At 33.0% G+C, this 27,779-nt stretch overlaps 2 protein-coding genes across 2 annotated transcripts in view; one reads left to right on the plus strand and one right to left on the minus strand.

Moving 5' to 3' along the window:
- Nucleotides 1–4,391: 4,391 nt before the first annotated feature.
- On the plus strand, nt 4,392–8,874 carry LOC580162 (protein SEC13 homolog; the record flags this gene model as incomplete). The annotated part of the gene is made up of 6 exons (XM_031000088.1): nt 4,392–4,548; nt 5,087–5,217; nt 5,785–5,918; nt 6,347–6,527; nt 6,861–6,947; nt 7,523–8,874. Coding segments are annotated over 6 exons (819 nt in total), but the record flags the coding sequence as incomplete, so codon positions are not given.
- Nucleotides 8,875–12,605: 3,731 nt separating this feature from the next.
- The window catches only part of LOC580222 (cadherin EGF LAG seven-pass G-type receptor 2), a 64,865-nt gene continuing 49,691 nt past the window's right edge, over nt 12,606–27,779 (minus strand). The window contains exons 23-33 of the mRNA XM_031000089.1: nt 26,295–26,463; nt 25,765–25,845; nt 25,068–25,308; nt 23,836–23,883; nt 21,870–21,953; nt 19,774–19,926; nt 19,193–19,240; nt 18,555–18,716; nt 17,753–17,963; nt 14,995–15,012; nt 12,606–13,661 (exon numbers count right to left, since the gene is read on the minus strand). Coding sequence (XP_030855949.1) covers nt 13,631–13,661; nt 14,995–15,012; nt 17,753–17,963; nt 18,555–18,716; nt 19,193–19,240; nt 19,774–19,926; nt 21,870–21,953; nt 23,836–23,883; nt 25,068–25,308; nt 25,765–25,845; nt 26,295–26,463 — 1,246 coding nt within the window. The 3' untranslated portion in view covers nt 12,606–13,630. The remainder of the gene's footprint in view (nt 13,662–14,994; nt 15,013–17,752; nt 17,964–18,554; nt 18,717–19,192; nt 19,241–19,773; nt 19,927–21,869; nt 21,954–23,835; nt 23,884–25,067; nt 25,309–25,764; nt 25,846–26,294; nt 26,464–27,779) is intronic.

A 27,779-nucleotide genomic window follows, 5' to 3' on the forward strand; every position in this document is an offset into this window, starting at 1 on the left:
AGATTGTATTATTCTCCCCTAGTTGTTTTCAGAATGTAATCGACGATCAATAGAAGAGGTCATGTACATTACGTTATATTACTGTACATACTCGCGAAATTATTTGCCATGTCTCTTCTATACATTAGCCAGGTAGCAAGTTGCCAAAGAAATCAACTTTTTGTTTATGGCAGAGATATTATCTACCCTGTTTTACTGCACCTGTTTTCCACCCTCTTTTCCTGCTCTTCAATATCTGCTCCATTTACCCCCACCATTTTTTGTTGTTGATATTATCACATTGAATTAGAATTATTGGTTTATTATTAATTGTGTGCGGAGGGGAATTACCAGAAATTTGAAATGATTAAGATCTTATCTTCAAACTGTTTTCAGTTTAGTCATTATATTTACTACGTGTGTTTCCCGCTTGATCACACAAGCGGCTACTGTTTAATACATATTATGATGAATTTGATCAACTTTCAGCATATTTTCAACCTTACTCTGTACTTATTAGCATATGTAAATTCACTACCTGTGCGCTCTGGTATTTCACCTTACGTATTTCATTCGAGCTTAAACGGAAATGTTTTGATTCACGACTTATTATATAAACATCTGTACTTGCAATTCTTTCAAATGTTAATTTCTATGTTCTACAATGAGTATCAACTGTAACATAGATTCTGTGCATGGAAATGCACCCTTTGATCAGTCTCTTGACGACAGCCTGACTACCAATTCCTCGTTAAATAGTGAAGGTGCTGATAATGTTGACATTAATGAACTCAATTTAGAAACGCAAGAACTACGTTTTGATTTCGATTTGGACGATGCTCGAGTAAACAATATATCTTCCGATTATCTGTCAATAAATAATTTTATTGCGGACGCGAACAATAACCTAAAAAGCGACCTGCTTTTATTACATTGTAACATCAGAAGCCTAAACAAGAACTTTGACAAATTTGTTTTACTTGTAAACGAACTCAAACCCAAATTCTCGGTTATCGGTTTATCTGAAACGTGGCTTAGAGACATACCCTCTTCCCTTTTTTCAATCAATGGTCTTACTCTTGTCACAAATAGCAGAACCGAAAAAAGGGGCGGGGGAGTGGGTTTATACGTCACAGAGGGACTGGATTACGAGCTAATTGAAGAATTGAGTGTGTTATCTAATATAATGGAAAGTATCTTTATCGAAATTAAACTTCCTGGAAAGAAAAATATAATTGTTGGTGAGATTTACAAACCTCCCAATTCCATTCCTAAAGACTTTATCGAAAAAATACATACAATATTATCTTCGCCTTCACTGAATAACAAGATATGCATAATAATGGGAGATTTTAACCTAAACTTATTACAATGTGACGAGAATACGAGTTGCCAAGATTTCTTGGATCTGATGCTATCCAAATCTTTTGCCCCAACAATTACCAAACCAACTAGAATCACTGAATATTCAGCCACCTTAATTGATAATATCTTCGTAAGTGGAACTCCTATCGTCAAATCCGGCGTTATTGTCACTGATATCTCCGATCACTTTCCGATTTATACTGTAATTTCGAATGTAATTTCCCATTCTAATCCCAATACAAACAAATGCTCGGGTATCCGTTATTTATCGGACCCCGACCTTCGTAGACTTAAGGAAGCACTTACCATAACTGATTGGTATGCAGTGTATAATTGTGATGACGTGGATACTTCATTTGATAACTTTATGGAAATATTAATGCTTACTCTCAATTCTTTTCCTACTCGTCAACAAAATTGCTCAAATTACAAAAACATCCTAGACTCGCGTGGATTTCAAAATCTCTCCTGAAATCTATCAACAGGAAGAACACCCTCTATTACAAATATAAAAAAAATCATACAGTTAAGTCCAAATTGAAATATTCTCGCTATCGTAACATCCTAACCACCTCGTTACGACTAGCAAAAAAGAATTACTTTACTAAACAATTTAACGTGAATAAAGGTGATATAAAAAACACTTGGAGGGTGATAAATAACGTTCTGAAATCCAGGCGAGTCTCAACTCATATTTCAAATATTATGATAAACGAAAACCGAATTCAAGATCCTCTTGTTATAGCAGAGGAATTTAATAATTATTTTGCTAACATTGGCCCAAATCTTGCTCAAAATATTCCTGTATCCGATTTGCATTTTCAATATTTCCTGGAAACGAAAAACACTAATTCAATGTTCTGCACCCCCATTCTGGAGCATGAAGTAATCGATATAGTTAAAAATATGAAAACAAAAAAAAGCGCAGGGAACGACGGTATTACAAATTTTATATTAAAGAAATAATAGGTGAAATAGTTTCCCCTCTTACCCATTTGCTTAATCTGTCAATAATGAATGGCATCGTACCCAAAAAGATGAAAATAGCTAAAGTTATTCCAATTTTTAAAAAGGGGAACGCGCAAGACATTGGAAATTATCGCCCTATTTCTCTGCTCACGTCTTTTTTCCAAAATACTTGAAAAATTGATGTACTCTCGAACAATGCAGTTTCTTATTGATTTTGATATTCTGTCTGATACCCAATTTGGGTTTAGGCAGAAACACTCTACAACCCATGCATTACTCATGTTTTTAGATAAAGTAGCTCATGCTATCGACGATATGGCCCATACTGTGGGTATTTTCCTGGACTTCTCCAAGGCCTTTGACACTATTAATCATGATATATTACTGTACAAGTTATCCCATTATGGGATTCGAGGAAAGGCCTTGGAGTGGTTCAGGAATTATCTCACAGACAGAAAACAGTATGTTAGTATTAATGGTCACGATTCTTATCAAAGATCAGTATCATGTGGTGTCCCACAAGGTTCATTATTGGGTCCGTTATTATTTGTAATATATATCAATGACTTCAGAAATTCGTCTGAAATAATGTCTTTTATTCTCTTTGCAGACGACACTAATATTTTTTATTCACATCGTAACCCTCAATATCTCCTGAGGACCGTTAATAGTGAACTTAAGCGGATACAAGCATGGATAAATGCAAACAAACTATCATTAAATGTCAGTAAAACCCACTTTATGCTGTTTAGCAATTGTATAAAATCCCTACCCGGTAATATTTTAATAGACAATACAAATTTAAACCAGGCCGAATCCACAAAATTTCTTGGTATCTACATTGACAGTGATTTATCATGGAAGATACACGTTAACTATTTGTGCAAGCTGATTTCTAGAAACACAGGTATTTTAAATAAACTAAAACACGAGTTCCCAACCCATATTTTGTTATCTCTGTATAACACCTTAATTTTACCTTACCTTAACTACGGTATTCTTGCCTGGGGAAACGGGACCAAAGACCAACTTGAAAAACTTCTCATTATTCAAAAACGGGCAATAAGAAACATAAATCATGCGGGATTCCTTTCCCATACTAGTCAACTGTTTTTTAATAACAAAGTTCTCCGAATTGGTGATGTGTATGTGTACAGCGTAGGAGTGTTTATGCATCAATTAACTATAAATGAGTTACCTGCTGTTATTTGTGCACTCTTCGTACGAAATAATACAATCCATTCTTATTCCACTCGCCAACGTAACCTATTTCACCTTCCCCTTACACGAACTTTGTTTGCTCAAAAAAATATCACTTTTACGGGCCCTAAACTTTGGAATGACCTCCCCATTGAATTCACAGAATCAACCTCACTATATTCGTTCAAGCGCAAGCTGAAATGTCATCTCCTAAGCAATTACGCTTTAATGGTAGAAGAAGCTTGATGTTACTTTTAATAATTACTGTCGATGTTCAAACTGAATGTTTCTTTTAGTTTGCTGTTGTTACCCTGTGAATTGCCATTGCGTACGGGTAGTGAAAATGTTATACAAATATTGCTAAGTGTATGAATATTGTTTATTTTTCTTCATAATAAGTTTCAACTTAATTAAATTACGTTTTTTTTTAAATATACACAAGACTATGTCATTGTTGTAACTTTCGGAGCCTATGACCTACAAGCATTGCTTTCTCTTTAGGCTCCATCATATTTCTTCCCTTATTCAACTTAGTCTTATGTATCATTCTTTTTTTTTTTGTATAAACGCATCCTAAAATGAGTTCAAAATGTAACATGCTATATGTAATGATGTACTATACAACATGTGAGAAATATGAAAATAAACTGAAAACTGAAACTGAAAACAATCTGCAAAGTAAAAATGGCTAAATATCTACATTTCTCCGCCCATGCTGTCATGAAGGGTTAGCAATGGCTGGTGGCTAAGGCCCTTCTTTGTTTCTTTTGCTGCAGCTATTGCTTTTGAGGTAGGTACATGTACCATGTTAATCATATTTAAAAAGGCTTTATATTCTGCAGAAGTAAAATTGTTATTTGTGTACATTTTTCTGTCTTTGCAGTCATGAAGGTCCAGTTTGGCAGGTGGCTTGGGCCCATCCCATGTACGGCAACATCCTGGCTTCCTGCTCCTACGATCGGAAGGTGATCATCTGGAAAGAAACCAATGGTGCTTGGGATAAACTCTATGAATACGGCAACCATGAATCATCAGGTTAGAGATCCACACCTACTTCAACTATACAGGGCTATACAAAAATTAGCTTCTTTTTTTTTACCAGTCTTTTACTTTTACCTTGAGAGATCTTTTGTTTAGAATGCAGTCTTGAAAGTGCTTGGAATGTTGATTGTGACTGCCTTTATTAAATGATGATGAGGTGTTTTTTCAGAGGAAATGTTGACAGGTTTTAATCGGGATTCTGCCCCATACGCAAAACGAAACTATCATCCTCCGAGCCACCACCTTTTCCAAAAATTGGCATAAATAGAATCTAGACATTGAAAATTGTTTATACAAATCTGTTTCTTCAATAAAATAGGCAGGAAATATCTTCCATGAATAAAGATTTCATGATAGACCGCTGTTGCTAGAAGAATAAATGAAGATCTTTTGAGTCCAAACACTCATTGTATTGCTCTATTCTTGGGCATGATTTGCCACCAGCCCATGAGAGGGGCACATCTTCTTGTTGAGTGGATAATTCTAATGTGTAACAACTTGGATACATTCTTTCTTTCTTTCTTTTACACAGTAAACTCTGTACAGTGGGCTCCTAGTGAGTTTGGTCTAGTCTTGGCTGCAGCCTCATCTGATGGATCAGTCTCGGTCCTTACGCACAATGATGGCAAATGGGATTCACAGAAGGTCAAGGATGCTCATGCTGTAAGACTGATCATTTTTTTTTTCATTGTCTATATATCTTGTTCTCTCTTTCTCTCTCTCTCTCTCTCTCTCTCTCTCTCTCTCTCTCTCTCTCTCTCTCTCTCTCTCTCTCTCCTTTCTCTCTTTCTCCCTTTCTCTCTTTATTCTTTCTCTCTATTTCTCTCCTCTCTTTATGTCATTGTCTATGTCTCTGTCTATCTGTTTCCTGTCTTGTCCTTTCTTTGATCTTTATTTTTGTTTTTACTGTCACACCATGTAATACATAAAACCATAAGTGAACATATATATATATATATATATATATATATATATATATATATATATATATATATCTTAAAGATGTGTAAGCTTTCCAGTTTAAAGTCATTAGATTTTGGATAGGACTTGGAGTGAAATGTTGCATGCAAGAGGTATTTTGTCATTTGCCAATAGCAGGCTTTTTTTTCAAGACAGTTTTTTTTTCTTCTCCAGATAAATCAAAAATAATAAGGAAATACCATGAATTATATACATTATGCATTTACTGATACTGATGATGACCATTAGATTGACTTGCTTATATTTCAGATTGGTTGTAATTCAGTGAGTTGGGCTCCAGCTGTAGAGCCTGGTTCTCTCATTGAACCTCCCACTGGTCAGAAACCAAACCTCGTCAGACGCTTTGTGACCGGAGGATGTGATAATCTTGTCAAAGTCTGGAAGTAAGTCTATTGTATTACTAATTATAGGGAGAAGTGTGTTTGTCAGAGATGTATTTACTTGGTCTGCTCATTGTTTCGGCCTACAAATTGGGTCTGGTGGACTGCAATTAGAAACTGAGTCATGCATTTCAGATGTTGAAGTTAAAGGTCCGTCCTCCATTGGTGTAAATAATCATAGCTAATACATGTCTGTAAAAACCCAATCACACACACACACATTCAATATGCTCAGCTGCGGACTCCTATACTGAAAGTTTGTGGTGTAATTTTTATGCTATTGTATTTCAGACTTAAAGATTTGTTTTCTTTTAAATATTTATCACTTGCAGCATGCAAATGTGTAATGTAAAATGTATTTTGTTCTTCGCAATCGTAGAGTATGTCTTTCAATTCTTGATATGTAAAACAATATTATTTGCATGATGCAGGGAGGAGAATGGGGAGTGGAAGGATGAGCATGTACTGGAGGCACACAGTGACTGGGTACGAGACGTTGCATGGGCGCCCTCTATTGGTCTTCCTCACAGTGTCATAGCAACCTGCTCACAGGACTGTAGGGTTATCATCTGGACCAACGATGAAGGCACCGGTAGTACATGGACACCCAAGGTGAGTTCTTCAGACACTTGGCACTATCATACTGTAGATTCTCCTCTCCCGATTCTTTATTTCGTTTTTTTATTCACCCGTGTGCTAAAAAAGTGTTATTTTTTAAATAGCATAGTAGTTTAACTACTGTAATACAGGAGAGAAAAATATTGTTACAACCTATAAGTAACATATGGGCATTCTCGTCTTTGCAAGTGAAGAAACAATTGAAAATAAAAAGATTTGACTAAATTATTCACAGTACAAATACAAATTACAATTCTTTGTCTTTTTTATGGATTTCAGGCTGTTTACACGCATAACAAACATTATTATGTTATGTTTTATTTTCAGATTCTGAATAAATTTAGTGATGTTGTGTGGCATGTAAGCTGGTCGGTGACTGGTAACATTCTGGCAGTATCAGGGGGAGATAATAAGGTAAGAGACAGATGAATTCAATGAGCTTTAGTGTTGAAGATATTGTCTATTTGGAGTTAGTGCAACTCCCAATACCATTAGTGCAATGGTCAAGTATTTTTAGACTCTAACTGTGGCAACCAGAATATAATACTTTGAACTACAAAAGTTAATCCATGATCAATCTTATTAGAGATGAAGTTAAAACAAATTGAAAACAAAAACAATGTTTGGCAGGAAAGCAATTTTCTTGTAAACTACTTGCCCATCTCTTGATACAAAGAAATGTGCAGCTGTGATAAGTTGCCAATTGGCCAGCTTTGTTTTTATGATTGGGATAGGTACTTTGTATGAAAAATTGTAAAGTATCATTGTGTTCTAAATAGTGGGACATTAGTTCAGCACAATAATGTTAAGAAAAGTATAAACTAGAGTTATTTATGAAGCACCTCCATTACTTTTGAAGTGGTCATTCAAAATGCACAAAGTGGCATCTTTCCATTCTTAAAGATCTGTGAATATTTTGTTTGTAATTGATACTCCAAACTGGTCTATTAATGAAAATAATACATTGTTTCTATCCTTGCACAACACAGGTGAGCTTATGGAAGGAATCACTGGAGGGCCAGTGGGTGTGTGTAAGCGATGTGAACAAGGGAGAAGGTCAGTCTCAAACCACCCAATCACCGGCCATTACAGCTACAGAGCCACAACCTGAACAATGAAAATACTCGCTTTGTAGATAAGATCAATATTGTATAAGCCATTATTTTCATGAGGATTTTATTTGCTTGAATTTCACAAATCATTGTAGGGTAAGGAATTCAACAACACAAAATGCATGTGTGAATATAAAAGTTTTCTGAGCTGGAATTGCAGGTGTGAAGATGTATTGCAAGTGGCATGTGTTGATACCATGAAAAGAAGATCTAGTGTAAATATCTGTTTCCCTGTCATCTGCGGAATAGTCTAGTCATGAAAATATTGGCTTATACAGTAGTCGGTTGAGAACAAGAAGAGAAGGTTCACAAAAGGTAGCGTCTTACAGTTGACCGATCAAAATTGAGGGGTAGGTTCAATATGGTGCTAAACCACTAATATGTCATCACAAGATATACACACTTGAATGTGATGATGATAATGCACATTAATGGGAACTTTTAAGTGGTCTCTGATGTACAATCAGTTTATCATACGAGTATCAATTTGATCACTGGTTGTAGGACAAGTAGGATTATATGATTTACATAATTATTTTCTCAAATTGAACTGACCCTCTTGAAAGGTTTAGTGGTTTGGTGAAAGTTTAAATTTTACATTCCACTAAGATTAATGTAAATCATTACCTTATAGTTTCTAATGTCATATACACTGTGATATGAAAGAAATCAGTGATGGTATATTCATCTCAAAGAGGTTGAACCTTAGAGCTATGATTAAAGGTTAAGAAATTAAATTGATATCTGAAACCGTTGAAACCACCTTTGCAGTCGTGTCAAACCTCAAGCTGCTTTTCAATGCTATTCAATTAATAGAATCTGTTTTGAAAATACAAGTGGATATATAAATCTAGAGGAAATAAACTTGAAACTTTTTAAGGTATTTCTTGGCCATGTAAGCTGTAAAAATTGTTTAGAGGATTGCTTTTATTACCTTCTTGTTCTCAACCGATGTTTTATTTTGTCAGAGTTAAATGGGCACTAATGCAGTATACATTGTACAAACAATAGTGCAGTTTATGCCCTTTAGCCCTGCCACTGATGTCTGTTGTTCTCTCTTTGTCGTTTGTCATTTATTTCTTTGTGTTGTTCGTTTCTTTTTATACTATAGAATTTCACTCTGTGTTAGATCTTAATAATGCTCTACGAAATATAGATTCTTTTAAAATGTTTAAAATATTACATTATCTGTAATGGTCCAATAGATCCTCAATTATGATAGCCTGTCAAAATGTTATGCTTTTGTCTTTATGAATTTTGTCAAGGTTGTTTCATATAAAGTAAATTTGAATACAAATCTTCAGATACTCTTGTAAGATATCGTCAAATTTTGACTACTTTTGACACTATGGTGCCATATATTCTAAAAGTGAAGACCTCAGATGGATTAAAGTGCTTGTATTTATTTATGTAACTACATAACTTCTCAACATATTTCAATTCCTCCCAAGCCTAATTGTTAAAGGGGTATATTTCAAATATATTAATGAAAGAATTCTTGTATTTCTTGCCATTCACTTTTTTCTATGGCAAATTCAAGTTTGAGAAAAGTATGATGTAACTTATGCTCGTTTTCAGCTTACATTCCATATTGAAAGTGTTTCAACAGTGTAAAATTTATTTTGAATTTATAAGTATGGGTTATGAGGAGTCCCTTTAAAGGGTAATATCAAGCATATAAATAATAATTCATAACAGACTTTTCAGTTTTAGGTTTTTTCTTCTTCTAACTTAGTTGATTTTAATGAAATATATTTATGTGTCCGTGGCAAGCATCAGACAACTTATGTATAATTCCTTCAAATTTACTTAAATATTGGATATGTGTATTCCTACATCTCTCTAAACATATATTTGTTTTTTTAGTTTCTGATGTACACTACATTTTTTGTTCATACATATTTGTTACTCCAGTTGAAAGAACAAAATTCAGGTCTCTAAATAGACAAAAAGAGCTATATGACAAGTATGGCACGTCTATTCATAGGCGAGTATGAATTGTTCCCATATTTCTTTTGTTATTTTGATTTAATTTGTCCTTTCCTAGTGACCATTATTAAGTACATGCAGAATAAATACATATTTGTAAATATAATTATTTGATGTGTGATGTTTATATTTTCTTAATTACCTGTTGAGAAAAAACGGCTTAAAGGGATTGGGTAACTTTGCCTCAGATTCTTACCAAAAAAATCGTGGATTTTGCTCATACTGCAATCATAGGTATAAACCTTCAGGTCATACATGAATCCCATGACTTTTACAAGCCATTCGCCTGTTTGATTATATCTAGGATAGGAATAAGAAATTTCAGAATTTGTTTTCCTAACATTTTTAATAACACTACAGGCTAGTGACTGGGGAAAATGAGTATGGTAAAACCGGTCACTCAAAGATTTTTACTTTTTTGAGGCACTTCATGATCATTTTGAAGCGCATTTTTTTAGGGCTTCAATATTACAACATATCGCAGACACTGAAAACACATAGGGCCGTGCATCTCAGATTTAAACGATGCCTTTAGAGATGGCCAAGGGCTATTGAGCCGTTTCTCCCTATGACTTTGTAAAAAAAACTCTCCACAAGACTCATACATAAAAAAGAAACAGGAATGGTATATTTCAATTTTTGACAAGAATGACTGCATTTTTTTAATTCTCAGTTTTTTATCTTACATCTACAGCAAGCTAAGCAAGACAAGTGAACAACCGACAGTCCAAAAAGATGTGACTACATTTGAACATATCTTCCATAGAGACTACAAGAGCACAGTGTACAGTCATTGGTTAGCTAATCAATGTTCTACAGGGTTTATGATCAACACAAGGAATACAAAGTCATTTCTCTTTTTAAGACACAACATTGGTTAAACTTAAATTCAACAATAAATGTTAATCCAATGATCCTTGTTTTGTGAAAACATCAGTCATATTTTTAAGACACACATTATAACAGTATTAAAAACAGGTGCTCATAAAGGCTGACCAAAGTGTTGCTTTTTTTATAGATTTCTTATTGGAAGAAGAATGTGAACGGAAGAAAGATGACAATCATCTTCAAATGATAAGTTTTTCAATTTTACTATACAGAAAAGGATAAATGGCTACAATCTGTAAACAAAAACAAATTGTATGCCAAATTATTCTTTGCAATGTGCAAGGGCCTTTGTTACTATCTTTTAAAAGGAAGAAAGTGGTGTTTAAATCTTGCATGTCTATCTATAATTATCTTTATCAACTCCCCTATCTAAAAGTGCGAATGCATGTTTGTGCATGGTGGAGAGAGAAAAAAAGAAGATATGGTCAGCTTGGACTCTGAACAGAAGATATCTATTCAATTCTACAGTGATGTCTTGCTACTTAACTTATTAACTTCTAATGAATACAAACGTTGACATCAAACTTATTTTCTGGGCAAAAATGTAACAAATAAGAACATAAAGAAAGAAAGAGTGAAATGCAGGAAGCCTAACTTGGATGCTCACTGAGTCATTTTGAATGGAAGATAACAAAATTGCATAATTCAAATCATATTTTCAGAAGAAATCACAAATTACATTCGAGTATTAAATCATTTTAAGCATTTAAAATGACAAAAGAGAAATACAAACAAAATTCATATTCAAATGCAAATAATAAAGATTTGAAAACTGTTCTATTCACTATTCAATTTCTTATCCTCCTTTATCAAATATTGTCTTCTTCAAATTCAGTGTCGTACAGTATTCGTCCTCCATTAGGTGTCTTGTGACTTACGGTATACATTTAAGCATCTTTCTTTTATCTTACAAAATGCAGCCGATGCTATAACATCTGCACATAGAATACAAATATTTCTTGACATTTACAATACATTCATTTAAAACCAATATTTACAAGCACATGTACCAAATATAAGTACACATCATGATCATTGTATTTTGAAAGAGGAAATCTTAGTACCATTAATTATTTAGTAATCTGTTACACAGCACAAGGTATCAAAACTCAAAAGTCGTAGCACGACCATATAAAAACAAAAGAAAAACGGTAGAATTGCAACAAATAATGATCAATTCTGTGAAAGAAATATTTCACACAGTAGAGACTAAGTGGTAAAAACGTCGCTGAAATTTAAAGAGTAAACAGAGACGAAATAATTGGGACCTTATAATTAAGTACAGAGTGAATCCAGACACTGTAATACTTCCAACATTCCCTGTTTTGTATCTGTCACCTAAAACGTGTCCTACCCAATATGGCTCTTTTACAGTTTTATTATATTACTGCAGAAAATCTGGTCGTTAATTTCCAACAAAAAGTGGTTTGGCATCTAAGAAATTTCAGAAAGGGAAGACCATATTAGTAGTCCCCCCGACACCATGAATACGGAACAACCAACAGAAAATTATTTCACAGATTCATATTTATTCTTGTGCAATTCTGCATCACATGCAGCTTTCTGGAATTATGCAAAGCAGACATCAATAAAGGTGACACAAGGGACATTTGGTTCTATTTTTTTTACAGCTGTGCTGGCATTATTAAATGGTCTATTGCCTTAAAATACGAAGTCTTTGGCCATTTTTCTTGCAAAATAATACAAATTTATACAAATCATTTCCATTGTTGTGAATACAGGGAAAGGTGAATATTTATTCTATCTATCTAAAAAATAAATTTCAACAGGAGAAATAAGCTACTTTTAGATATATAATTACACAAATCAGGAGTGGTAGAAACTCATGAAGATCTTGCTATATAATCTGATACGGTCTCTTCCATTACTTTCAACATTAGAAATTCAATATATCTTTTTAAGAAATGTGCTAACCAAAATATACAAATACTTTAAACATGGCAAGGCATTTTATACAACAAAATGATCATTATCAGGGTAGCTAGTGCGATAATTCATACCTAGTTCAAACACACATGATTACATAAGAATGTTTATAGCAAAAATAGTAATAATAAAAAAAACAATAAAGACAGACAAAAATCAAAGAAAATGCTGCTTAGCAGTGATTTTGAAGAAACACACACATTTTAAAAGAAATCAATTTTGTACAAGCATTGCAAGAGTAAAACATCACTGAATCATGATGGATGAAATAATCATTTAACTGTATAGATAACATCAACTTATTTGCATCACTGATTATTTTATTGGATAATTACATTTTTATGTTTTTTGACAGACCTGCTTTTTTGACATTTTGAGGCTTGATATTCTCAACACAACTAAAGCTGTGCACATTCTTCATTAAAAAAAAACTGAATCCTTGATGTAGATGACGCCAGGAAGTGGCCAAACTCAGCCATGGTTTTCAATTCTGGTCACTATGTTTTTTTTGCTTTCATTGATTCCCATGTGGTATGGTACACAAGACAGATGATTAACTTGAATAAATTTACACGTGGCAGAAAGATCTTTCCTCATGATCAACTTGTACTTCTTATATTAAGAGAACTTTTCTTAACTAGTACTGTACAAATAATTTACATATCACTTCGCGTACTTGTCAGAAATTTGATGGACATGGTTATTTCATTTCGTACTATCAAAAAAGCATACATTTAGAGAAATCAATATATCTTAATAAATTACTCATTAAATTCATTCAAATATCAAAAGATTTCAGATCAAATCATAGACACCCTCTTGAAAGAAAGAAACAAAATCTTTCAATAAGTGACATTTAAAAATATTCAATGCCACTTATTCTTATCATAGTACAATTTACATGCATTTCATATAGACATCATTTGCACATGGTTTACAACAGTTATATTTGAGCAAATACAGGCTAAATACACAAGTAAGAAAACTGTACACTTTGATATCAACTTTCAAGAGTGATTCACTCTCGGTTAAAATATTCCAGTTTGTCCTCGGTTCGGAACTTCTAAATTAGCCTATCTGTACAAGTAGATTTGCAATAGCCCCCTCGTTGGTTGAAAATTTTATACTCCATCAACTGCGGTTTGTCAGCGGTTACTACTGTCATACAGATGTCTCGTTGCTGCTGCCACCACTGTTTAGGGGGAAGGGAGGGAGGGAGGGGAAGGGGGTAAAATAAGGAAAGACAAAAAAACAAAAATAAACTTATAAATACAAATAATAATCATGCAAACATAACAAAATGGAAACAAAAATTGAAATGAAAAAGCAAAGTAAAAAATTTCATAGGTGCTTTAAATACAAATATTAAATAACAATAACAAAATAAAGAATATTTGAGGTATAGGCAAATTTATTTGTCTTTCTTTTTCTTTTACAAATAGATAAGGACTGATAATTTTTTTATTTCATATGCTGGAAGAGTGTGTCTATTGTCTTCTTGAGTAGATAATATTGAAGAAGATGCAATCATGCAATGTTAAGTATGAAAGGCTGCAGCATGCACAGAATAATGTTGATGGAATGAATATGAGTTAACATTGTCTATTACAAAAAGAAGTTTTGCCTTAATATACAAGTAGCTTGCAATTGAAGTACCGGTACTTGTAAAATGGCATGTTTAGGTTTTCCACGCATTGTACAGATTACAAAGTACAAACTAAATCCTTACAATAGAATTTGAGAGTTCATGTACTTTTGTATAACTTACAGTGTAGCAGGGTGAAGTGCATAACTATTCCTTCAGATTTCAATAAATTAATTAAAAAATATGGTGAATGAATTGTGTTCTACATGTCATCCATAGCCTCTCCTTAGCACACCAGAGAACAGCATAGGAAATTAAACAAACAAACACTATCTGATTTGAATATCAAGTGTTAATTTAGGGCTCATTGCAAAAGAAAAAAATGCACAGCAAAATGTTGTCTAAAGAATGAGAAATTCAAAATTTGAACACAATTAACCTTTAAATGATATGATTACTTATGCTCTATCTTGTAAATAGTGAAGAAAAATAGGCTGTAATTATCAAACCTCAAAAATACTTCTATGCAATTCATTTATAAGGAAAATAGTAGAGAAACTGAGATGGTGCATTGTTAGGAATAATTCCTACTGGCCATAAACCTTGCCACAAACCATTTTTTTCATGAACCTTAATGATTGCAAAATTTTCAAGATGATATTTCATCAAGTTATACATTCAACTTTGAGTTCCAATAAAAATAATAGATTAGGAAGGCAAAACTGCAAAATGAATAAAGAAAAAGCTCACCAAAATCAATGACAGAAAGAAAAAAATATTCCTCCCAAATATCTATCATAAGAATGAATTGCAAACCCAATGAATACCACTGCAAACTAAAAAAAAGAAAAAGTCATTTTATCTGCAAACTACACCCTCAAATGATGCGCAATTGAGTATTGAGTTAGTATGTCAAGGGGAATATCCCTATGCTACTTACGAGGTTATATCAACATAACTGGAGAAATAATGAGAACAAAAGGAACAAAAACAAAACAAAGGTCAAATCATGCTGTGATTAACACATTCAAATATTAAAAGGCACAGGATAACATAATTAAAAATGCAATAATCAATATTAGGAAATAAACAAGTCTCATTGGTATCAAAGAAACTGCAGATTAAAATTAAAAAGGAGATGGGGGGGAGGGAGCATTGCTCTTTGTAAATTCCTTTGAGTTGTGATGATGATCGTGATGAATTTAATCGATGACAAATACAATTGTCAATATTCATTTTTTTTTGTCTCTAAAGAAAAAACAAATATTTAGATTTTTCACAAAATAAAAATACCTTTCACAGAACTATTTCAAGAAAAGATAATATGTAGTACTTGTTCATTATAAGATAGCAAGTTGCAGGGTAGGAATATGATACTATTCTGTGCCTTGGGGTGTATCGACAAGCTTTCAGGCATACATACATACATGTGAAATAGGGTAGGATACAAGGGGCTACATGCAAGGGATTTGATAAAACTGCACCCTGACTTAACTGTTTATAAGCAGACAGTTCATTTCTCTCTATTAGAAAAGAGAAACAGACAGAGGCAACTGTAATTAGTAAAATGGTTTAATGCTCAGGACTAAATTTTGTTTCGCTACTAGCATTTTGTCACAACTTACATCCCCTGTGTTTATGTACCAACCTAATAAACATAAATGGCCTTTTGTGTGAGGAACCACATAGAGTCTACCTGATATGATATTCTCTTTTAATTTGCATAAAAACATAAAAATTGTGAATGAGAAAGATGGGGTAACTTTTTTGACTAGGTGTCAGTAGTGGATCCAAATTTCTGATGCTGGGGAGGAGGGCACAAGTGAAAAATATATCTAGGCAAAAGAAAACAGTTACCACACTTTTCAGGTACCTTTTTTGATCTAAAATATGTGCTAGGTAGCACAAGAATACATTTCCCCCTGATGGAGCTTCCCCAGGACTTATCTTTCATTTGCTTCATAAGTCAGAGATTGCCAGTCCCCTAAAAGTGCAGTTAAAGTGGCTTTCTGCATATTACACTACATTCTTCAATCCAGGGCAGTTATACAGTTTAGGACATATACGTGTAGATGTCATGAGTTGCAATTTGCCTCAATGCCTATGAATATTAATCACTTAGATATTGCACGAAGATTGGTGCATTGGAGAAATAGTAAAGAATTCTCTTTTTCGTCTCTGAAAACATTAGTTATAGTGCACTTTGATACAAGATCACAAAAATCACTGTTACACGACATCACAATACACAGGCAATATTCATAGTAGTAGACAGATGTAGTTCATGCCTCTAGTACAAGTTTGAGGTATAATAATTGATACAACAGATTCTAGTCGGTGACAGTGTTAGAGAATTAAATGAGACAATTCAGATGTATTTCGCTGTGAAAGCTAATGCGCTGTGTATCTTTCATTTCATTCATAGTTTCATGATTTTTTTTTACATGTATACAATATATATCTTCAAAATGTAGCAGTCACAAATTTCACAATGACACCAAACCACAACACATTGTCACGTTTCTTTCTTTTTCTTTTTTACAATTTGTTTTTTGCAATACATGTAGGTTGTTGATTCAACATTTCAAATTTGTCATTAAAGCACCATAAATTAATAATCAATAGTTCATTATCAAGCCGTCAAAAACTTAAATCAAACCCATCTATAAATATGTTCAATTGAAAAAGTTGTAAGTACGCAGAGCATGTAAATGACTGAATAGTAACAGCACAAACACACACACTTAAAAAACAAGACATCCTCTGTAATTACACATCATAATATTTTGTTTCTTTCCATCATACTACTGGTAGTATAATGCACTCCTCCTTGTCCACACACTGCCTCTATATATACCCTTCTGCTCAAAAGTCTTATTTACATCCGCCCGTCTTGCCTTCTTCATTCCCTTCTCCCTTAACAACATTCAAATTGATGGCTGAATGGTTTAAGGCATCCATTCACTGGGATAATCCCTTCCATTAAAGACAATAGAACTGGATTTATTCCATAAAATTCTTATCTTGAGGCAAAACACCAAGTGATTAAATTGTATGCTATTCCCTGTTCCTGCCATCATATTTTGGGGTATTTACGAGTCCTAACTATTCAGCATATTTTGTTATATTTATGAGTCCTCTACAATGCAGCATATTAAAGGATTCCGTTATTATATGAATAAAAACTTATTAAGTTAGAAGTACTTCTAATCTAAATACCAAATACATGTGAATGTTTTGGAGAACCATATATGTAATATACAACAGATATGTCTATTAAATTCCTTTGATTCATCATAAAGACAGGTAGAGTTTCTTCGACTTCAACTTTGTGGGGAAAGGGTTCTTATCCTTATTAAAGAGAACTCTTGACCTTTTTCAATCTGGTATGTATTTATGTGCAACTACCTTTCCCTACACTACCTACATTGTAAGATCTGGATAAAGCCCCTAGATCCTAGTCAAGGTCAAATTACTATTCCTCAGAGTACTAAAGTTATTGAAGGTCTGTCCACATATGCTGCTGCTGCCATGGGTTGTTATTCATGTAGTACACTTACAACCATGGCAGCTTACTAAGCATATATGTGAACAAACCTTAAGTCGAGAATTAGGGCTTATAAAGTGATCAAGAAAGAGATTGATTTTGAAATAGAAACTAGAAAGAGGCAATTTAAAGATCAGTGACAGGCACGCACTCTGAATCGTTGTCGCCCTGACCGCCAGCGGGTCGGACGGTCAGCTTGTCCTGGTGTCCGATGACATCGGCCGGAATCTTGGCCAGGCTACTATGTGAGCTGCTAGAGGTGTTGGGTGAGCCCTTGTGGGAGCTACCAGGGGTCTTCATGATACCCTTCAAGGGCAGGATGTCGGGACGCTGGGAGACGGCAGGTAGGTGTGTCCGGCTTCCTGTAGGGTGGGTGGATGGGTCGGTGGAGAGGATATGGTATACACATGAAGGTGGAGTTTAACTAATGGTAACATGAATTAAAAACATGGCAAACCATATCATGTACAATTTTAAAATATGAAGGCAGGAACATAATAATGAATTCTGAAACTTCCAAATAAAATGAAATCAATTTTAAAGATATACATTGTATGCAGCAATTATCAAGATAAAAAATAGTCCTGCAAAAAAATAATTTGCAAAATGTACATGTATATGCTGTGAGAGGGGAAATGAAAAGAAAGCTGTTGCTTTTTCCTTTTATCAATACATGGACACAGATTAATCTGGCATTCTTGAAGTGTAATTTTCTCTAGCTTTATAACCAGTGAGTATGTCTTTATTATATTACATGTTTACAGTACATGTATATGACAAAATGAAGAGGAAAAATAACTTTGGTGATCTATAATGAAATTTTCTACCCTTATTTTATCATTTGACTGTTTTGTCAAACTTTCACAAAAATTTCACAAGGCAAAATTCTATTAATTGGTTTAACCTCAAGAGTTTTTCAAAGTACAGGTTACATATAAAGTGTCCTGACTAACCTGACACACTGCCACTGTATTGGCTCCCTTCTCTATCACTCTCTGGGGGAGGGAGCTTGGGATCTAATATCTTAAGCTCTGCTCTATGTCTTGTCTCATTATCACTTGTTAAGATATCCCCAGAATAGATTTTCTTGTGAAGCATTTCTGGTGAAGGTTTTACTGCACAAAAGGTAAAGAAACAGGTGAACTCATATAATAAAATTATAAAATCAGAGATTTTGAATAGAATTTTAAACATAATGCTACATAAAATGAAGAAATTAATACTTGAAGCACAAATAAAGTATGTAATGTCAAAGATAAAGTTTTTCTTTTGCTAAGTTACATTAGAGAACTCTCAAAGACCATGCTAACCTATCACTGACAATCCTTACTTAAAGTAAAAATCCTGACAATCACAATTTATCGCATTATCAGCTTTCTCTTCATAACTGATATAATCATTTCACCCTTATCACTATATCACAATCAATATCATCTAAAGCATTGCATTCACTAATGTATCATTTCTAACATCATCATCACTTATATTACTAATACAATCTTAGTCACAATATTTTCACAATATCATTATCATCAGCTTTATCAATCATCCCATTACCGTCATCACCATCAAACCATTGGAATACACTTACCTTTAGGTGTGCTATGGACCGGTGCTATCACAGTTTGAGGAATATTATCTGAAATGAGAAAAATAAGACCCATCTCAAAAAGCAAGCTCATACAAATTACAATGCAAACAAGTCCCATTACTGCCATGCGTGATATACATATAGGAGGTGCACACTGAAGTTTTTATTCAAATTACTGGTCAATCCTCTGTTAGCTTATTCAATTTGGTCTAAATATATATATATAAGGTCTAAATAAATAAATATATATATAAAACAAATATATATATATATATTGCAATTTGTTATAGAAATGAAACAGAAAAGCACAAAGTTAGCCATGTGATACATGTAAAGCATTCTTCACATTTTTCAATTTTAATGTGAACATATCATACAAGTTTTTAAGTGAAATTAATCTTTTTATAAATTCACAATTTCGGTTTAGATCCTGCTTTAAAATACTTGGAATAATTTAATCTGATAATTCTCTGATGACAGTCTAATCCTCTTTGACACAATAAAGGCCTTGTTATATCAACCACCACTGGGGTACCCTGCCTCTCTGAAATACTGAGACATTTTCCAAATGTTTGCCTCACCTGGTAAATTGACTTTCTTGGGTGTACTCTTCCACTGTTCTTTATTAGGAAGGGGAGCCAACTCCTCATCATCTGAAGAGTGAGATGAAGCTAGGGACATACTGTCTCTCTGACGCTGAACGGATGCATCGCTGTCAGAATCAGAGTCGTTATCTGAGGATGAAAACAAAACACAAGATTAACATTATTTTCAAGGGGGCATGGGCATGAAGGAGGTACATGAAGAATAAAGGGGAAGGGAGATGGGTCAAGGGAATTGGAAGCGTGAAAGGAAGGAGGAAATACCTGGGTTGGGGACTTTAATGACATGAGTAATCATCTTAGTTCACAAGGCATTTCAGGCATTTCAGAACAATACCATCTTCTAACCTTCTGAGAATGTTGTCAATGTGCCTGACATAGCAACATATATAATGATAATAGGCTACAGATACAAAAATTTATTGTACATATAGAATGTTAAAGCATTCAGATCAAGATATCTCAAGGGTAAGTGTAAGTATTGCTTCTTTTTTTTTTTTGTGCATGGAAAGCAAGGGGGCAAGGTTGGTAACATGTATGTGAAGTGAAATAATGTAACACAAGAAATACAAAAAGAAGAAGAAAAAAAAAACGTAGAAGTACATGTATTAGTTTTTACTACATGTTCATTAAAATTGAATTGAAGATAAGTCCAGAGAGAAAAGTTGTAAAACAAAAGTAGCTGAAAAGTTATACTGTGTATTACAGGTCATATAATGCACAAAGTACCTTCAGATAAAAAAACAAAACAAAACAAAACCCAAACATAACAAAAACAGGTAGGTCCCTGACATTAGGGAACTAAATTAAATAGATAGGTTAAGTTGATCATTGTAGTCATCATTCCTAGTTTCAAACTATTCCTCCTATCTAATATTTGGACAAGGGGAATATACATGCAAGTTAAGAAAACATTCTGCTTTTAAACTTTTTGAAACCATTTGGGTACAAGCGTTTGATTTTGGAGAACATGGGACATGTAAAAATCTTAACCGTGTGATTTAGATCATAACATTACAAACACAAAGGCAAACATACAACAACAAAAATTGAATTTATATACACACACAGACAAAATCTTCATATATTTCTCTCAAATTACTAATATATAATATAAGACTTATTTTTCTTGTTATATGAAAATCATTATTCAAAAGAGAACAAAACTGGAAATAGAACCATATAGTCTATGATAAAAGAAATTGATTTTCTTGATGCTTTTATACATGTGTTGATAAATTATGAAATACACATGTTTTAAATTGCACTAGTTGATATACATGCTTTAATATACAAGAAATCATAGATGAGACATTGAATTGGGCAAAACATTAATAACAGAAATCAGTTGGAATGAAATAAGAATGGGTGTTCGCTTTGGAGGCTGTAATGAAAATACAGATTTGATACCACCCATGCAAATTACCGGTACACTACAATTTGTTTTAATTTACTCCATAAGTTTTGCTAGGTGCTACCTAAAAGCTGTACACATAATTATTCATACATTTTTTCCCCAATTTTTATATGATAGTTGAGACATGTAAAATCCCAATGATTTAGAGGCTGTAATCTATTTTGAAATGTAGAAACCCTCTCAATTATCTTCATATGACAGCCAGATAATATAAATAGCTCGGACATTAATTAGATGATAACATAATTTCCACTGCGCAATTAACATCAACATATGCATGCAACTATTTAATAGTGTAACATTTTAGTTTTGAAAATTGTACTCTAGATTACATTCATCCATACTATTACAGTAAACAAAAGTAAACCATGATTGAAAATGAATGGTCAATAATAGTACATCAAATACAAAAATAAATCAAAGAAAAACAAGTGGAGTGACTGAAAAGGAATTTTGTGTGTGAGATAAGTGACAAGGGGAACATATTAGAGATGGAATACTGCTAAAATTATATCAAAGCATAAACAAATGAAGTCACATGTATCTCATGACTGAGTATAAAATCATAGAAAGGAAGAAGAAAACGTTCTGCAGTGGGAGCGGGCTGGAGCACAGACTTAGCTGACGACAACCACGGATATGGCGAGAGCTATCTTACCGCGACGTTTCCGCCTACGAGGGTTAGTATGAAAGCTGCCTGAGGATGGTGTTCGGTTAGCGACGCTATAATCGTAGTCCCAATCTGATGGAGTGCGATGAATGAATGCAATCCAGGCAAGTACATATATATTGTTAAAATTTGTTTACAAATATTGGAATTTAAGATCTATTAGTATCTATTAGTATGCATGAATCACATATGAAGTGATATATGAAAAAGGATAGGTGGAGAAGGTTTACTATGAGTCACTGTTATGAAGAATAAAGGATTAATGTTTCAAGCTTCAATCTTAAAACTATTCCACATGCAACCATGTTTTTCCATTTTCCTACAAACCCACTTGCCCTCTAGTGGAAGAAAATACAATTGGTGCCCCCCCCCCCTGGGCCCCCCCCCCCCCCTGGGCCCCCCCCCCCCCCAAGAAATCACATTCTAATTTATGCTCTATTTATTGGGTGTTTGGAACAGTTTTTTTGTTTTAATGTCTCAGATGTGATAAATAGGTTTGTTCTTTAAACACCCAATGTAAGTAGGGATGAAACTCAACCAGCTTTCAACCTTGTTCTTTCAAATAGGAAGCATTAAATATTTATTTGAATATAGATGGTTAATTTACAATAGATGTGCAATCAATCACTCAGTAAAGTCATCAGTAATTGGCACAATAACTTCATGAGGAAAGGGACACGAAAGAACAACATTTCATTCATGTTTGTGAGATAACAATTTGAATGGGTAATATGAGAAGATGTTAAGCATATTCATCTTCACTGTCATTATGAATTTATTACTGACAGACAAATGAACATAGACATATCACAGGCACATGACATTTACAGGAACATATACATATAGCTGTCAATAAAATGATGTACATGCACTCGATATCTGGTTAATTACACAAGCTCATAACTCATGAAAAGGACAAGGGGGTATTTAAACTTATCAATCTACAGAAGTTTCATTTCATCAAGGCGTTATACTATTGTGACTTTAATAACAGTGCTTACAATATGATCTCAATTGTGTTAATTTTGGGACATCCAGTGCCATACAGTTGATTTGCATTCCACAAACGGCCCATTAAATCTCTCAAAAGAGTTTACTTACATGGTAAGGCAGGCCATTCCTTTGGAAAGGTATACACTGCTTCTATAAAACACCAAGTATAATTCAATACCCCAAAATTGTGAATTACTACAGAACTTCAATTATTCAAAAGCTTTTAGAATAGGGCTTTGCAGCTCAAACAGGATACTCCCAAACTGACCGACTAGAATGAAAAAAATATCAAGCCTCTTGGTAAAAGTATGATAAAGGACTTCACATTGAAACAGTAAGGAAAAATAAAATCAACTAAATACATGAATTAAACATAAAAAATAAACACAAAATGATACTATACATTAATAATCTAAAATATATACTTAATATTTAGTTATGTGTATCAGGAAAGCTAGATTCTGTTTCAATTTTCAATTGAAAAGTTGAAAGGAATTCACATTCATTGTTTATGACAGATGTTACTGTCAATGCAATAACTGCAAGTTGAATCACAAATCACTTTACAAGTACAAAAGGACCTTTATATTGGACCTTCATATTATACTTTCTACATAGACTCACATATCTAGGGGAGAAAAGACAATTTAGATAACACTCAGACTCACAAATAAAGAAAAATAATCCTTATGAAGCCGTAAAATTCATGAGTCAAATAAAAATTAGAAAGTTCTTATCTGAGAAGAGAATAATCAAAGAATAATCATAGATAACATCAATAAAATAATTATTGAAAAAGTCAATGGTTTAATGGCATCTCAGAGATAAGAAGAAAGATCCATCATTCAGGGAGAAAATAGATTTAAGAACATTAGTTGGAACATTTGAAAGCACAAACAAACAGAAACAGGATATACAGACAGAACAACAAACACACTACAGACAGAATGAGATGTCTCACCTAATACATTCATAACAGGATTGGTGTGTCCCATCATACCCATATGAGCTGCTGTGTGTAGAGAATGAATGTGTGGAACAAGAAGCGAAGGACAAAAGCATGCTGTTAGCTCTTCATACATGATGTATACTGCCATTGCTTCTCTAATAAAGCTTGCAATTAGTTTTCCATTAATATTGTACTTTATTCTATTTTCTATGCAGCAGCAGCACTGGAATAATTTGTATATAAGAAGGACTGTATATCAAAACATTAAGCTGCTCTCTCTTTAAACATGTCATCAGTATGTGTCCCATTAAAGGTTTAATTGATTTGAATCCCCTCAAATGAATTTGATTAATACACGGCAATATCCCTGTCCAGAATCAGTCTACCTTCTTCATATATTTACATGAATTTAGTTTGACTAACTTTAGAAATACCTCTATAATATGATATATAGGAGGGTTATATTAGTAATATATATTTCATGCAGTTAAGTTTTCTTGTTTGATTTTTAAGCTGAAACAGTAACAGAATAGCTGAAACATGTTAGAAAGAAGTGAATACTTATATAATACATATATTATACACATGTGTTTTTTTCTTCAATCAAGTCAAATTTCATGTACTATGCCATTTACATTTTTTTACAATGAAATTCACTGTATACCTATTTTTTTAAATAAAAAGGCAAGGACTTTATAAATTTGTCCCAATATTTACAAAAATATGTTTAGAACATGAAAAGTTGGCAGGTTGGTTGGGTTAATGCATAATAACATAAAAGCAGCACAGGAAGCAATGGGGATTATGGGTAATCAATCTACATTCATGATTAGTTCAAGGCATTTATACTATGATTTGTATCTAGTAGATGATGATAGTGATGTTGATGATAGTGATGTTGAGAATGGCTTCTTGTATGATGCCATGTATATATATCTCCGAAGGATGCTCATGGAATTCCTCTTAAAATGTGTCTCACAAAATATAATTTTCAAAGATGACTGGCAATAATCCATCAACTACTAGATGTATCTGAATATTCTATATGATGATGAATTCATCAAGTACTACGACATTCAATTTTTTTTTATGAAGATGGTGAATTTCATGCATTCTTTTGAAAGTCACAAAACAAATGGCTTTTATCAGTACTCGTGCAGAAATATTATGAAATGAGTCACCAACATTTTGAACTTGTGATAGTAAAGATGATTACAAAAAAGTATATGAATGAACAAACTTACCATCTAAATTTGTTTCTGCATTATTTTTGTAGTATGACGGCACATAGTCAAAATGGTTAGAGGGGGAAGTGGTGGTCGTGCTGGCCGTCTTGCGCAGGTAGCCATCGGGTCGGTAAGTATGGGGATTGATACTCAGCTTCGATGAACGGCTACTTGCACCTACCGACGCTGTCGATATGCCAATGTTGTATCTGCCTGGCGTGCCAACGGAATCGTTTTTACTGTACGTCAGTGCAGATCGCTTTGAGAAGAAATATAAAATAGTTGAGTTAATCTTTAATCCTAAGGTATTTAAAATCCAAATAAACAAATTGCTTTCACTATCTATGTATTTGTTTATTTTACTGTATGAAAATTTAGAACTTTATATCATAACATATCTTTAATATTTATAAAGCTTGATATAGAATGCAATTTCAAGTAACAGGAATTAGTAAATAAATAACCCATTTTCAGAAAGAATACAGGTATTCTATCCGTTCATATTTCATCACTTTTATACTCTATACTCATGACAGTAGGTGATTTAACAATATATTATTACTCTGGTACAAATCTTAAGAAAATAATGAATTTATACAGACAGTTCAACAATATTATTACTTTCTAGAGTATAAATTTTGATATCTTTGTTAATTAATGCAAATAAATTAATAATACATTTACTTCCCAAGGTACACATTTTAAAAGAACTTACCGAGTTTGTGCTAGTATTAATTTCTGGTTTGTATTGTTTTCCTTGCATCCTGTGGCAACATCTACACCACTCGTTCCGTACCTGAAAACAAAGAAAATGTAATCAATGTAAAATCTCTTGTAAAACTTAATTCTTATCAGCAGGTTCATTATGTTGTAAGATGAAAAGTCCAATACAACCGTTGATTTATTTTCCTTCTGATTAAGGTATGGCATTCACCCTGATTAAAAACTAAATTAGTGTTGAAATCTTGAAACATATCTTTCATGCATGTAATTCACTGATAATTACCTTTGAAAAAATACTGTTGTAGATGTACACAAATTCTACAAAGTACCCTCCAAAAATACATAAAGTTTTAGAAAAAAAGACAAATTTGGAAGTTTTAGGTTTACATTTTCAAATAAATTTTACAAACTCTAATTTTCAAGGCGAAACAAAATTCTGTAAATAAACTGTACCAAATTCATCTGTTGTTTAAGATGAATAAATATGTTGATCTGAGAAAAAAATAAATGAAACTACATTACCCTATAATCCAGACCACAGTGGAATAGGAGTATAGCTAGTCCTGTGATGCTATTAAAGATAGCAAAGAGATACTGGTAGATGATGAGAGTTTGATTGACAGCAAGCAAACCAAACACCCATGTGATGCCAAGCAGAGGTAGAAGGATGCCGGCTGATCGGATACCAGACCTGGTGTGAAAGAGAGGGATCATAACATTACATAATTAGGGAGGAAATCATAACCAACTGCAGGAGAACTGATGAATTACAGCTAATTTTGAAAGCAAGTGTAAAAAAAAATTATTCAAAACATGGACAGGCGTTTTCTTTGTAATGACCCAATATTATATGAATGCTCTCAAGGCAAAACCTTGCCAGTACAGTCTTGAATCATTACGCTTATATATTTCAGCTTGTGGTTGGTTCAATCAAAAGGTCTGAACAAGTAACCTTGTGAATGGGGTAACACATATTTATTGCATAATATTAAGAATGTAAAATAAGAAAAGTATAGTACATGTTTTTAAAAAAATCCATGTCGCATCTATTGAGAGGATTCCACTGTTAAACAGCATTTGGGGAAAGGAAAATATATGGAACATACATGTCATGTGCCAGGCTTTTCTTTTCTTTTCTTTTTTTTGTATGCAATAAAATTTCCTTGTAATGTCCCAACTAAATAAGAATTAATATTTTTTCTTGAATTTGTTCTTTCTCAGGGAAGTCCTGTTATTAAAATAAATGATGAAAAAGACAAAGAAAATAAACATATAAACAAACTAAAACACGCATACAATGTTTGACAATTTGTTATGAAAGAGAACCTACTCTCTAATCAAGGAATCTGCTGGTACCTATATATAAAAGGGCTAAAAAAATGTGCCTCGGTTTTAATGACTAAAATCTATTTTCTACATGAACTTAATCACTTAATCATTTCACTTCTTTCAAAATTCTTAAGTGTTGTCAAAGAAGCACATTGGTAATTATTTTATTGATGCTTATAAATGTTTGTCCCTTTTTATGAAAGTTAAAAATATACTTTATTATTGATCAAAATATGATTACTCTGAACTTAGAAGTTACACTAGATTGATAACATAGCAATGTATTTTACTCATTAAATTTTGTGTGTGCAAAATAACAAATTATGCATGAAAAAGTAGCTAGAATCATGCAATAAAGAGAAGAAATGGGATACAAAAGAGTTTATAAATGCGACTATAATTAAGGTACAGAAAGATAACAACTTTTTTTTTTTACATACAGAACTTATTCAATATTAATATGCACTATTCAAACCTGAAATTATAAAATGACTTATAATAATAAAAACATTAAAAAATCATAGGACTACTTATATTACTAAAACAAGTCAAACCTAAAATAAAAGAAAGCATAACGCACACGTAATTCTTTAAATAAAAAATACTTAATATTATTTTTCAAGAATCGTTTCTTTAGTACATTTCTTTTGCATCAGTTAAGCAAAGAGTTGGAAAAAG

This window comes from Strongylocentrotus purpuratus, unplaced genomic scaffold (genome assembly GCF_000002235.5).
Source record: "Strongylocentrotus purpuratus isolate Spur 01 unplaced genomic scaffold, Spur_5.0 spur5_scaffold_6, whole genome shotgun sequence".
NCBI lineage: Eukaryota > Metazoa > Echinodermata > Echinoidea > Camarodonta > Strongylocentrotidae > Strongylocentrotus > Strongylocentrotus purpuratus.